This window comes from Tachysurus vachellii, chromosome 17, assembly GCF_030014155.1.
Source record: "Tachysurus vachellii isolate PV-2020 chromosome 17, HZAU_Pvac_v1, whole genome shotgun sequence".
Taxonomy (NCBI): Eukaryota; Metazoa; Chordata; class Actinopteri; order Siluriformes; family Bagridae; genus Tachysurus; species Tachysurus vachellii.
In genome coordinates, this window is record NC_083476.1 from 544,941 (window position 1) to 560,000 (window position 15,060).

The 15,060-nt window shown below is 38.9% G+C and overlaps 1 protein-coding gene across 2 annotated transcripts in view; it reads left to right on the top strand.

Annotated features, from left to right (window-relative positions):
• Nucleotides 1–495: 495 nt before the first annotated feature.
• LOC132859830 (gamma-aminobutyric acid receptor subunit beta-2) overlaps nucleotides 496–15,060 on the top strand; it is a 42,046-nt gene continuing 27,481 nt past the window's right edge. For both annotated transcript variants that reach the window (XM_060890789.1, XM_060890790.1), the window contains exons 1-3: nucleotides 496–663; nucleotides 748–839; nucleotides 1,730–1,797. In XM_060890789.1, coding sequence (XP_060746772.1) covers nucleotides 578–663; nucleotides 748–839; nucleotides 1,730–1,797 — 246 coding nt within the window. In that variant the 5' untranslated portion in view covers nucleotides 496–577. The remainder of the gene's footprint in view (nucleotides 664–747; nucleotides 840–1,729; nucleotides 1,798–15,060) is intronic.

Below are 15,060 nucleotides of genomic sequence, written 5' to 3' on the forward strand. Positions count from 1 at the left end.
TGTTCATCTCCAAACTCATCAGGTTTTCAGGTGAACTGTGTATCATTTTAAACACTGAGCGTAATTGGTGTGTATCAATAAAACATAACAACAATCAAATATCTGAAAGGTCTGGAAGGAACTTGCTTTTTTTAGCTAGATTTTTGGTGCTTTGCAAATCTCTCACTAATGCTAGTGTAAAGTCTGACATATAAACACAGGAAATTAGTGTCAAGGCTTAAAAAGACAACAAAGAAACCGGGAAAAAATTAAATATAATAATAATAATGATAATAATATTAATAATAAGTATTGTTATTTAATTACATGCTGTATTAAAACTCATTATTATTATTATTATTATGAATCTTACTGATGTTGTTGTTGTTGTTGTTTTATTGTTAATGTGTGTTTTTTCTCTCTCGCTGTTTCTTGCCCCTTTAAACGCCGCTCTCTTCCTCCGGCGGCTCGGACTCCAGTGCGCATGCGCCACACAGCACTCTCACCGCACCGGGCAGAAGAAGTTGCATCTCTTGTGTCTTCACACAAAGCTGGAAAATAAAATTATTTAAAAAATCTCACTTTTATATTTAAACAAATGTCGATTTTTCGGAGAAGAAGAAAATGGAGCTGGATTCGGATTTGGGTTTTATTCGTGATGGTGGCTGCGGTCTGTGCTCAAAGGTAACACACACACACACACACACACACACACACACACACACACACACACACACACACACACTGACAGTGTTTGTTCTCCTGAAGTGTGAATGATCCCAGTAACATGTCCCTGGTGAAGGAGACTGTGGACAGACTGCTGAAGGGTTACGACATTCGGCTCAGACCTGATTTCGGAGGTAAAACATTGTGTCTTTTTATTTCTGTATTCTACTGGTTATAACTGTGTGTGTGTGTGTGTGTGTGTGTGTGTGTGTGTGTGTGTGTGTGTGTGTAAGCGGTTATGAAGTGTGCGGACAGAGCGGAGCGGAGCGCGCACCTGTAGTGTGTTTAAATACATCAGCACTGACTCTCTGATATCTCTGACTCTCTGACTCTCTGATATCTCTGACTCTCTGACTCTCTGATATCTCTGACTCTCTGATATCTCTGACTCTCTGATATCTCTGACTCTCTGATATCTCTGACTCTCTGACTCTCTGATATCTCTGACTCTCTGATATCTCTGACTCTCTGACTCTCTATCTCTGACTCTCTGATATCTCTGACTCTCTGATATCTCTGACTCCCTGATATCTCTGACTCTCTGACTCTCTGATATCTCTGACTCTCTGATATCTCTGACTCTCTGATATCTCTGACTCCCTGATATCTCTGACTCTCTGACTCTCTGACTCTCTGATATCCATATCGGATTGATTATCTGTGATCATCTGGTATCAAAGTTCATGAGAGCGGTTCAGACCCGCTGGGGTGGATTCAAGTGCTGCTGCTGATTGTGTAGCTGATGATTGTGTAGCTGATGATTGTGTAGCTGATGATTGTGTAGCTGATGATTGTGTAGCTGATGATTGTGTAGCTGATGATTGTGTAGCTGATGATTGTGAGCAACAGAAGACTGACAGTGTGTCTGCACTCGTGTGGAGTCTGTGAAGTCAAATGCATGTGAATATGTGATCGTTCAGGATGTTTTGTGATGATTTGATGATGATGATGATGATGATGATGATGATGATGATGATGATGATGATCATTAATAGTATTGTAATTGTAATTATTATGATTCCAGGTCCTCCAGTAAGAGTGGGAATGAACATCGACATTGCCAGCATAGACATGGTATCAGAAGTCAACATGGTAAGTAGTGTGTGGTGTTAAATTTACTTACACCAAAGGGTTTGTGATTTGGGACCAAGACAAAGTCTCCTCCCCACGATCAGGTCCAGTGTTGTGGTCCTTAAACACAAGTGCACACAGATGTAGTCTGCTGATGTATATGTAGTCTTCTGATGTAGATGTAGTCTGCTGATGTATATGTAGTTTGCTGATGTATATGTAGTCTGCTGATGTAGATGTAGTTTGCTGATGTAGATGTAGTCTGCTGATGTAGATGTAGTCTGCTGATGCAGATGTAGTCTGCTGATTTAAGTAGTCTGCTGATGTAGATGTAGTTTGCTGATGTAGATGTAGTCTGCTGATGTAGATGTAGTCTGCTGATGCAGATGTAGTCTGCTGATTTAAGTAGTCTGCTGATGTAGATGTAGTGTGCTGATATAGATGTAGTCTGCTGATGTATATGTAGTCTGCTGATGTAGATGTAGTCTGCTGATGTAGATGTAGTCTGCTGATGTAGATGTAGTCTGCTGATGTAGATGTAGTCTGCTGATGTAGATGTAGTTTGCTGATATAGATGTAGTCTGCTGATGTAGATGTAGTCTGCTGATGTAGATGTAGTGTGCTGATGTAGATGTAGTCTGCTGATGTAGATGTAGTCTGCTGATGTATATGTAGTGTGCTGATGTAGATGTAGTCTGCTGATGTATATGTAGTCTGCTGATGTAGATGTAGTCTGCTGATGTAGATGTAGTCTGCTCATGTAGATGTAGTCTGCTGATGTAGATGTAGTCTGCTGATGTAGATGTAGTCTGCTCATGTAGATGTAGTCTGCTGATGTAGATGTAGTCTGCTGATGTAGATGTAGTGTGCTGATGTAGATGTAGTCTGCTGATGTAGATGTAGTCTGCTGATGTAGATGTAGTCTGCTGATGTATATGTAGTGTGCTGATGTAGATGTAGTCTGCTGATGTATATGTAGTCTGCTGATGTAGATGTAGTGTGCTGATGTAGATGTAGTCTGCTCATGTAGCTGTAGTGTGCTGATGTAGATGTAGTGTGCTGATGTAGATGTAGTCTGCTGATGTAGATGTAGTGTGCTGATGTAGATGTAGTGTGCTGATGTAGATGTAGTCTGCTGATGTAGATGTAGTGTGCTGATGTAGATGTAGTCTGCTGATGTAGATGTAGTGTGCTGATGTAGATGTAGTCTGCTGATGTAGATGTAGTCTGCTCATGTAGATGTAGTCTGCTGATGTAGATGTAGTGTGCTGATGTAGATGTAGTCTGCTGATGTAGATGTAGTGTGCTGATGTAGATGTAGTGTGCTGATGTATATGTAGTGTGCTGATGTAGATGTAGTCTGCTGATGTAGATGTAGTCTGCTGATGTAGATGTAGTCTGCTGATCAACAAAACTCCAACTTTTTTGAGCACAGAATGTTTAACATGAACATTTTTATATAGCGAGCAGGAGACAGAACATGAAATGTCTTTTCTTGAGCTTCACTAAACTAAACTAACACCGTCAGTGTTGAATTTAAACACCTACACCTGTGTTGTCTCACTATGAACAGTTTCTACTAACTAACACTAATGTTCTACTCAGAACCTTTAACACTTGGACACATGAGGAACCTTTACAGCTCTAATCTCTCTAAGTGGATCTTTATGATCATTCACATCAGTACCAGCAATAACTCCACCTACAAACTCTGAGGGGGAGTGGCCTATGTATCTGTCAGTCTCAGTGGAGGAGGCGTGGCCTACATATTTGTCAGTATCATTCAAGGGGGTGTGGCCTATGTTTCTGTTACTAGGTGAAGGAAGCGTGGTCTATGTATCTGTCACTCAGTGAAGGAGGTGTGGTTTATGTATCTGTCACTCAGTGGAGGAGGTGTGGTTTATGTATCTGTCACTCAGTGGAGGAGGTGTGGTTTATGTATCTGTCACTCAGTGGAGGAGGTGTGGTTTATGTATCTGTCACTCAGTGGTGGAGGTGTGGATTAACAGGATTAACACCTACAGTGTTCAGTGTTAACATTTGTGTAGAATTAAACACCAGCAGTATTTAACTGATCTGTAATTGTGTTTCATTCACACCTGCAGTGTTGAACTAACCCTTAATGTGTTCAGGTGGGATAAATGCACATGTGGATTAACAGCTGCAATGTTGAACTAAGACCTGCAGCGTTCAGATGAACACTGATGGTGTTGAAGTCACCTTTAATGTGGATTAACACATGCAGGGTTTAATTAACAGCTACCACATTAAACACCACACGCCCTGAATGTTCAGCTATAGTGTTGACTTATTTGCCATTGCATCTAGTTGGATGTTAATTCCCCACACCCTCCACACCTTCCTCATCTTCATCTTCTTCACCCTCCTCATGTCTGGTGCACCAGCTCTCTGTTCTGTGGTGTTTCAGTGTTCAGGATTGTTATTACAGTGCTGCTTGTTTTCAGCTCTGAAAGCTCTCTGGAACTGAAATGCACTAAAATGTGCAGAGATAATGAGACGAGGCCGGTGAGTAACGTCAGCTGCTGTCAGAGTGTTTATTGGGATTTGATGGTGGAGTGAGAGACAAGCGACTGGGAGAGTGTTGAAGTTTTTTCTGTATGCAACAGCACCCCCTAGTGGAGCTGTCTGGGTCTATATGAGTTGAGCTGTGTGTGTGTGTGTGTGTGTGTGTGTGTGTGTAGGTTTGTGTGTTAAAGCTGTATATCAGTGTGTTAAAATATAGAGCTTTGATAAAAAGTTCATGGTCCTTCCACTTTGCATGATCTTGTTTTATATCCTCACAATATCTTTATTTGCGTGTGTGTGTGTGTGTGTGTGTGTGCGTGTGTGTGTGTATGTGTGTGTGTGTGTGTGTGTGAGAGAGAGAGAGAGAGAGAGAGAGAGAGAGAGTTTAAATGATGTCATTACAAGGCCAGGGTCCATACCTCACTGCTCTGAAGGCTCAGCATTTGTACTCTCTCATCTAGATTAAACATTTCCTTTGCTGTACGTTAACGTTACACAGCCTCCCTGCGGCTAACACACACTCGGCCCTGACACTGAGTGAGGGATCAGTGAACACAGAGAGATTAATGAGGGGAAATAAAGAAACGCAGAGCTGGACAGGACCAAGGAGCTGAATACAGATAAATAATAAACAATCACATCTCAGAATGAAAGAAGTTTCCATAAATATATTTTTAGAAGTAGCAAATAATCTAAGAATCCTGTTATTACACTACTACTATTACTACTACTACTACTACTAATAATAATAATAATAATAATAATAATAATAATAATAATAATAATAATAATAATATGTTATTGGGGCACGGTGTCTTAGTGTTAGCACGTTCGCCTCACACCTCCAGGGTTGGGGGTTCGATTCCCACCTCCACCTTGTGTGTGTGGAGTTTGCATGTTCTCCCCGTGCCTCGGGGGTTTCCTCCGGGTACTCCGGTTTCCTCCCCCGGTCCAAAGACATGCATGGTAGGTTGATTGGCATCTCTGGAAAATTGTCCGTAGTGTGTGATTGCGTGAGTGAATGAGAGTGTGTGTGTGTGTGTGTGTGCCCTGTGATGGGTTGGCACTCCGTCCAGGGTGTATCCTGCCTTGATGCCCGATGACGCCTGAGATAGGCACAGGCTCCCCGTGACCCGAGGTAGTTCGGATAAGCGGTAGAAGATGAATGAGTCAATAATGTGTTATTGCTGTTTAACAGAATATTGTGATCATGTTGTCAATTTCAAAAGTTAAAAAATTCATGAAATCACAGACTGATTGTTGATTTGGCATTAATGTGACACTCGTTTTTTAAATAGACTTCTATCTATTTTCGATTTTATAAACAAATTAAAAGAATGCTAAACTGGTAGCTTTACACTCCATCACTCGTTAGCTTCATTAGCTTTACAGCGTAATGAGAAAACCTGAAGATGAAGTCAAACTGTTGCAGTGAAATTTTTATTTCTATTGAAGATTTCTTTAATGTTAAAGGTGGATTGACTGAAATGAGCTCAGGAAGTGTCCAGTAGGGATGATGTGATCACAGCAGGCTTTATGAAAGGTTAAACATGATTACCAGCTGTGGAGCTTCCTTTTATTGTGTGTTTTGGGAAGGTCGTGTTCTTCTCACTGCTTCGGGCTGCACATGATCCATGATGGAGATGCTGAAATACAAAGAAAAGAGCAAAAGTGAAACCCAGGGGTGAAGAGGTCCGGCACCAACAAACCGACTGGTTGTTCTTTTTAATTTAATATTCAAAACCATTTTGGGATCTCAGCTGGTTGATCAGATCAGAGATGATCCTTACAGTTAGATCCAGTATCTAGTACTCTATAGCTAGGAATAAAGCAGAACCAGTCATGATGGAGCAGTCAGATCTGGTCCAGTTTGAGATGAAAATCTGGAGTCTGTAGCATGTCAACTGGTACTGAAGTGTTTGTTTTCTAAAAAAAAGAAGTTCACCAGCACTGAGAAGCTGGTCTGATTTTTCACTAAATAAAAAAGTGAAGCTGTCGATGAGGGTGAAGATAAAGGTGAGCGTGTGATCTTCATTGATCCAAACAGGCTCACAGAATACAAAATCTCTAAGAGGAATCTTATGTTCTGAGGGTCAAGACATCGTAAAGAAAAGCTTCTCAGAGACCAAAAAAAAAGGAGCAAGAGAACCTGAGAACCTGAAAAGACCAAGAAATAAGCTGGAGATTTACTGTGATGAAACATCTAGAAATACAATGTGCTTAAAATGTCAACCACGACTGGAGAGATAATGATGTAAATGGACTGTTTGTGTTTATGTTGCTATGAAATCTTTAAACTTAAAGAGTCAGTTCCAGACTCAAGTGCAGAGCCTGAGCTGTAGAGACCATGAAGAGTCACAGTGCAAGACTGTAAACGTCTAGTCAGGTCTTGTTCTATGCCATAGGATCAAATTTAGTCTAAAGTCCACAGTCTAAGTCTGGAGTCACATCCAGAGGCCGACTCGAGTTCAGGGTCCCAAAAGGAGTCACATTCAACAGCCAAGGAAACACAATCTAAAGTTCTAAACCACAGAGTCCAAAGTCTAGTCCAGAGTCTCTAACATGCAAAGTCTGATCTTAGTCTAGAGTCTCTAACAGGCAATGTCTGATCAAAGTCCAGAGTCTCTAACAGGCAACGTCTGATCAAAGTCCAGAGTCTCTAACAGGCAGCGTCTGATCTTAGTCCAGAGTCTCTAACAGGCAACGTCTGATCTTAGTCCAGAGTCTCTAACAGGCAACGTCTGATCTTAGTCCAGAGTCTCTAACAGGCAACGTCTGATCTTAGTCCAGAGTCTCTAACAGGCAACGTCTGATCTTAGTCCAGAGTCTCTAACAGGCAACGTCTGATCTTAGTCCAGAGTCTCTAACAGGCAACGTCTGATCTTAGTCCAGAGTCTCTAACAGGCAACGTCTGATCTAAGTCCAGAGTCCAAAGCAATAAAGTCTAAAGTTCTAAACTGCAGAGACCATTTCATGTCCGGTGTCCCGGAGCACAGAGAGTTAAAATCTCCAGATGTAGTTCTGGAGTCGAGTCCAGAGTCCCAGCCTGTAGATATGGTGGAGATGTTCCACTTCAGTTTCAGGGCTGTAACTAGAATGATCCACCACCCAAATGATGCTTTAATCAACTGTTCTCATTGGACATCGCAGAGGGAGCCGACACAAGTGTGATATAGGAAGAAATATACACAAGGGAACTCTTAAAACTGTTAAATCTGTTGGATCTCCATGAACAAAATATTCTGCCTGAAAATCTTCACTTGAGAACATTATGTAACTCGTTGAGAACAAAATGATATGAGAATGATGGGATGGAAACCAAAAGCATCAACCCACTGAGGGTTGGATTCAGAAGAAAAAATTACAGGCAGATGCGACCTCCATGAATTTCATGACGGCATCTCATAATGGAGTCAGACGTGTGTTTGGCCCCGTGTGCCTGGTGGAGATGGTGTCCTCATGGGATCACCTCCCAGACCTGGATCAGAGCATCCGTGAGCTCCTGGACAGTCTGTGGGGGTTGTCGTGCCGTTTCACCATCACCTTATGCTTCCTAACCGATCATTTTCTGTTCCTCTTCTACACCTCATGTGTCCTGCTCTGGTGTGGAGTCTCTTAGCATTCTCTGTGGTGTGTGTGATCGACCCAGCCGCTGCTTCAATATGCTCCAAATACTAGTGAGATTCCTCCATATGGCTTTAATTAGATATGAATAAGGCAGTTTGCATGATGGCTCGCTGAGCAGCTGCTGTCTGAAAGAGTGTGGAAGACAAGATGAGGCCATGCTGATTGGATCTGTCTCTCTCTCTCTCTCTCTCTCTCTCTCTCTCTCTCTCTCTCTCTCTCTCTCTCTCTCTCTCTCTCTCTCTCTCTCTCTCTCTCTCTCTCTCTCTGTCTCTCTCTGTCTCTCTCTCTCTCTCTCTCTCTCTCTCTCTCTCTCTCTCTCTCTCTCTCTCTCTCTCTCTCTCTGTCTCTCTCTCTCTCTCTCTCTCACTCTCTCTTTCACGTCAGGCTAATATTGAAAATAGTCAATTACACTGAATAATCTGTTTTTTATCAGCTTCTCTATCTCTTCTCTATCTCTTCTCTATCTCTTCACTCTCTTCACTCTCTTCACTCTCTTCACTCTCTTCACTCTCTTCAGTCTCTTCAGTCTCTTATAACTGAGTACGTTTCTACTTTTTAAGCTAAGATCTTATCACTGATCGAAGTCAAAGTCAGATTATGAATCGTAAATTTAAAGCTGGTTCACTAGTTGAACTTTTCTGGTGTCCTTCAAATCAAGACACAATTCAACATGAGTCGAGTTGTGAGTCGTATGAATTCAAAGTGGAGTCGAATCACAAACTTTTCCTTTGGGGTGAAATCAAAAGCTTAACAGTCAAATTGAGTCAAATTGTGAATCATAAGCTTAAATCTGAGTCAGTTCATTGGAGAAGGAGGTCTACGACACATACACATCCTGTACAATCACATGTATTATTCTGAAGCTACACACGTTTTTATCCCTCAGGATTCATTCATTTATCACTTTTCCCTAATCTGCACATATTACACTGTCATTAACTTTCTATATTTCAGGTCAGCAGACTATTTTTATGCCTCATTATCACTTTCATTGCAGCTTTTAAATCCAAATTTAATCTGAATCACATCTCTGGATGTTTGTGATGCTCACTTTAAAGCTCCAAGCTGGAGGGAGAACCGGTGGATTAATGACTGTCAGCATGTGGCTGTAACCTTTACAGTGTGTGTGTGTGTGTGTGTGTGTGTGTGTGTGTGTGTGTGTGTGTGTGTGTGTGTGTGTGTGCATGTGTGTGCACAAGTGTGTGTGTGTATCTGGGTCTTCTTAAAAGGCTGTACATGATTCATCAGCATGAGTCAAGGCTGTGGGTTTAAAACCGTCTCTGATTATGTGAGCACGAGGCTGCAGTCATATTATTATACATTATTATATAATACAACAAACTCTACACAACTACACAACATCCAACAGAATTGAACAATGTTTTTTTTACTTCTTTGGAGATTGAAAATGCTGAATTTAGAGATGAGCGCTGTGTAAAGCTGGAAAACAAATCAGATTATCATAAGCCCTGTAAAGTTCACTCTCAGAACCCAGAATATTTATGTACTGTATGTTCACTAGCAGCTCTGTGTGATACGACAGAGAATAACACACCACTGTGGTGATCTTTCTGCACTACACAATATGTATGGTGGTGTGCAAAGGTTTACTTACAAAATATTAGTGTTGTATTAAAGAAAATAGGAAAATAAAGAACAATATTGACAAGGACATTTAAACAGTAATAAACACAGTGTGTGTTAAATATACACACAAATTTGTACAGTTTTTATTTTATTTAATTGTAATAATAAGTAGAGTTTATAGATAGGGTTTAATGATATATTTAATAACGAGGTCAAGTTAAAATGAAGATTTGTCAAAGTAAATGCTCAGAAACACAAAACTCCACTCATTGACTCAACAACAGGTTCCTTTGGGGTTCTGCTGCTGGTTTCTTGTAACATAATGTAGTGTAACGACTCGTGTAGAATCTTTAAGCCTTCCGCTAACAGGAAGAAGAGTGAAGAACCTGAAAGCTTTCTAAATGTTCTAAGAGCTCACACACATCTGTTTTTGCTCCTCTGAGGATTTCTGTGTTTCCAGCGTGAACCTCCAGCTCCATCGGCTCCTGTTCCGTCCACACGCTCACGCTTTCCCGTCGTCTGGAACGGAACACGGCACCTGTCATGTGGTTCTGTGGCATGGAACCGGATGGACTGTGAGACAGATCGCTGTTTACTCAAAGTCTTTTAACAACAGACTTTTATTGTGATGGAATAAAGAAAGCGAGAGATCACACTGTTCTTCTGTCACATAAATAATCAGACAAAGTGATGACACTAAAGACACTAGAGACTCCTTCCACAAGGTGTTTCCACATCTCTATTTAAGGGCATCATTAAAAAGTAAAAATAACACCAATATATAAAATAAAAATACATGTTAAAAAAGAAAAATATAAAAAATCCTGGAAATGTGCTGATAAATGTAGAATTTATGAGATGAAACATTTACATGTCATTATAATAACAGACAGTCTGAACTCCAGCGTTTTTATATTAGACACACTGGACTTTAGACGCTGATCTGAAGTGGAATTAAAATTGTTTTGACTTTTTTTAAATAAATGAACATGTAATGTGCATAAAATCATTTGTCATGTTGGAGCAAAGTATTTAATATTCTGCTGCCTCATTTGCATATGTAAATCTGGTCAGAGATAGAGAAGGAACTTTACATTTTCTGAAAATCATTCAGCTGTTCATTTTTTATTCTTAGTTAAAAGAAATAAATAATGCTGTAAGCTGTAGTGATGTGTGTGTGTATGTGTGTGTGTGTATCTGTGAGTGTGTGTGTATCTGTGTGTATGTATCTGTGTGTATGTGTGTGAGTGAGTGTGTGTGTATCTGTGTCTGTGTGTATATGTGTGTGAGTGGCTGTGAGTGTATCTGTGTGTGTGTATGTGTGTGAGAGTGAGTGTGTGTGTCTGTATATGTGTGAGTGAGTATGTGAGTGTGTGTCTGTGTGAGTGTATGTGTGTCAGTCTGTGTGTGAGTGAGTATGTGAGTGTATCTGTGTGTGTGTGTGTGTGTGTGTGTGTGTGTGTGTGTGATTGAGTATGTGAGTGTATCTGTGTGTGTCTGTGTGTAAGTGAGTATGTGAGTGTATCTGTGTGTGTGTGTGTGTGTGTGTGTGTGTGTGTGTGTCTGTGTGTGTCTGTGTGTGAGAGTGAGTATGTGAGTGTGTGTGTCTGTGTGTGAGAGTATGCGAGTGTGTGTGTGTGTGTGTGTCTCTCTGTGTGTGTGCTATGTGTGTGTGTCTGTGGGTGTGTGTCTCTCTGTGTGTGTGTCTCTGTGTGTGTGTGTGTGTGTGTGTCTGTGTGTGTGTGTGTCTCTGTGTGTGTGTGTGTGTGTGTGTGTGTCTGTGTGTGTGTGTGTGTGTGTGTGAGATGCATTGAGTGAAAGGTTTTGTGTGTAAAATCATTAAAAGTTAATAGAATATTGCTGACACAGCAGCAGTGTGTCTCAGGTCCCTGACTGAAGATCTGTCTGGATTTATTTGTTATAAAGGAGCAGCTGTGAGTTTCCCAGGTGGAGGCCGGCGCTCTATTCTCCATTTACACCTCCATTACGCTAATGAAGGGCGATCTGAGCGAGCGCAGTAAGCACCCTGTTTAGCTGCTTGATAATTGTGGTAATGGCCGTCGGTGCGCTTTAATGTTCCCTCGTTTCCTTTTCCGTCCACTTTGATCAAATTTCAGAACCGCAATAAACCTTTTTTACGCTCCTGCTCTCATTATCCAGTTAATGAAACACGCCAAGGTTTTGTTCCGTTTAAGAGCCAACCGACGTTAATGGGAACGTTAATGTTTTCTCTCAGAACCAATTAACAGGAGGTCGTAGATCCGCAGACTCAGGACTCCATCTGTGTTCTCCATCTGATTGCTCTTAAGCTCCTCACCTCCACGTTCCTCCAGCTCCTGATGGGAGTCTCTGTGAAATGAAGTGGAGACGCTGCAGCATGAAGATGCTAAACAAAGCCTGCGGGTTCTTCGGGTTCTCCCTCTTCTCCAGACTGCTGTTCTGTCTGCAGAACCTTCTTAAAAGCTAACGATCAGAGAGTCCACTTCCAGGATGTGTGTCACTGAGTCCAGAGTGATTCAGGTCTACATCCTCTTCTGTGTTTAATATTTAAACCTCTGACTGCATTAAAGAAGGTTCTTCAACAAACAAACAAGCAAACAAACAAATTGATTTATTATAAATTATTACTTTAAATTATTGAATTACTTTTTTTATTTTATTGCTTTTAAATTATTATAAATTATTACTCTTTATTAATATTTTTTATAAAATAAAAATGTATTAATATTTGTTAAAACAATATTTTTATTAATAATTAATAATTAATTATTAATGAATTACAATTAAGTAATTTTATATATATATATATAAAATATATATAAATTAAACTTATAATTACTTATAATATACTTATAATTAAAAATATATACTTATATATAAAATTTATATAAATATAATTTAGAAATTAATAATATTTATTAAAAATGTATTTGAATAAAAATAAAACTATTAATATTTGTAATAAATTAATTTATTACAAATATTACTCTATACATTTAGTAACAGTGTAGAACATCTCTCTGTGCTGCTACATGAGTTTGTAGAACTGTATTTTATAGAGTTTATATCTTTATAAATTATAACATTTCAAACAAAATATTTCTATAAAATATTTAATAAACACAAAGGAAACAAATTATAATTTCAATAGAATTAAATAGAAATAGATCAAATTTAATTTATCACAAACACATTTAATACATTTTAAATAATCAGTAAATACATAAATACTACAAAAGCAAATAAAATAAATTTTATGAAGTTAAATAAAACCCTTCATATGATCTACTGAACTGTCAGTACTGACTGTCAGTGGTTCTGTTTGCTGTACTGACGCAGCCTGGATCATTCTACATGTCATTAATTCAGCTTTAAACTGCAGTAGAATTTTACATTAACATCATCACGACTCGTGTTGAGTGTCTGGTGACGGAGTTGATCATTAACATCATGATCTATAACTAACTCATAACTATGTTGTGAATCTTTATTTAGTATAAAAGTCTGGATGAAGTGATGGCAGTGACAAGAGAGAGCGAGAGAGAGAGAGAGATAAACGAGTCTCAGTTCAGTCAGAGAAAAAAAACACCATGAACTGAGGCGTTAATCTGGTTTAGGGGTTTTTATTACAGTGACATTACTGATTTTACACAAAACAGGGAAAACACGTCACATGTGAATTAATAACAGGTGAGAAGAGGCAAGAACACACGTGTCTCATTAACACTTGTCTCCTAACGCCCGGCATGGCTAAATACACGTGACAATTAACACGTCAGGAACAGGTGTGCAGAGGCGGGGAGTGGGAGACGCGGGGAGGGGCAGACACGTGAAAAAGCACATAAACAAATGCACGTGACTGGATCCTGACACACAGGAACAGTTTGACCTTCATCTTTTTAATAAATAAAATTGTAAAAAAAAGAAATGAAGAAAAAAAAGAAAAAAATTAAACAATAAAATAATCATTAGAAATGGCTTCTTTTAAAAAATGTTGTAGCTTCATGCTAATGCTAATGTTAATGCCATGGTAACAGTGAGCTGGATCTGAGACGGAGTTCAGCCTGAAGTCCAACACGTTCACCTCAACTTCTTCTCTCAAACTCTAATAACCTCAGCGTTTTCATTATTTTACACCAGTTACCATGGCGATGTGACTGTGTGTGTGTGTGTGTGTGTGTGTGTGTGTGTGTGTGTGTGTGTGTATCATGGGTTCCTCTGTTGCCTGGAGACAGAGATGGAGACAGAAGTGTGATAATGAAAATAAATAAAGTATCGAGCTTTACAATGTGTGAAGAAAAATTCAATATATATTTATTTATATATCAGCTGAAGAGTTAAAAAAAAGTTACTGCGAAAGTCTGCGAATGATCCTTTAAATAAATAAATAAAGTTTAGTAACAAGATGGACTGAAAACTCAGGAGAGATCTTTGAGATGTTGAGTTTAATATCTGTCCTCATTCATGATCTTTTACTTCCTGAGCTGAAGACACTTAATTAGATTCAGCTATTTGCATTGACTCCGCCCACTAATTTACAAACACAGAGAGTCTTGGAGGTGTTTCTCTGGCTGTTTGGTCTGCACTATAAAGCGCTCGTCTTTTTCCATAAATCTCGTCCTCCTTTTCTGTCCTTCACTCTCATTCTGCCTGAGCCAACTCTCCCCTCTCCCGTCGCTCATATCACTTCCTCCTCCTGTCTCTAACATCCTCTCCATCATCATCATCATTGCTCTCTTCCAGATCCCTTTGATCAGCTGCATCTGAAAACACTCGTGGATTTTCAGCACTGAATTGAAGCTGCTTCCTAAAACCTCGGCCAAGATTTTTAATTAACAATTCGGCCGAGCAGCTGGAGACGTTCACCTCAGGAAACTGGGGCATCATCTACAGAAACGAGCGTGTGTTAAAGCTGTAACCTAAAGTATATCAGCCGCCGCTGGAGCTTTTAATGTCTGCTAACTTTAGCATTCGCTTTATCTGATTTATCTGGGTTTTTATTTTGTCAGGTGTGTGGGACCTAAAGGATCGTTTTCCATCGTGCACTTCAAATAATGACCAATAATATTAATAATAATAATAATAATAATAATAATAATAATAATAATAATAATAATAATAATAATAATAATAATAATAATAATAATAATAATAATTAGTAATAATAATAATAATAATTAGTAATAATAATAATAATAATAATAATAATAATAATAATAATGTTGAACCATGAAGGAAAATAAAAAACTCCTAAAAAAGAAACTAAATCTTGTAAATAAGAAAAACTAAAATAAGAAGAAAAAAAACAGAGAAAGTGAAGAGATTCATAGAAAAAATGCACTTTTAAAAAATATCAGGAAAGTCAAATGGAAAAAATGACCAAAATTAATTTAAAAGACAATAAAAGGAAATCAAATAAATGTTAATAAAACAATTTATTAGACTTGTTATTAAAAAGAAACAAACAAACAAACAAACAAACAAACAAATAAATAAATAAATAAAGATCCGGTCATGATTGTAATTAGACAGAACGTGTTAGTT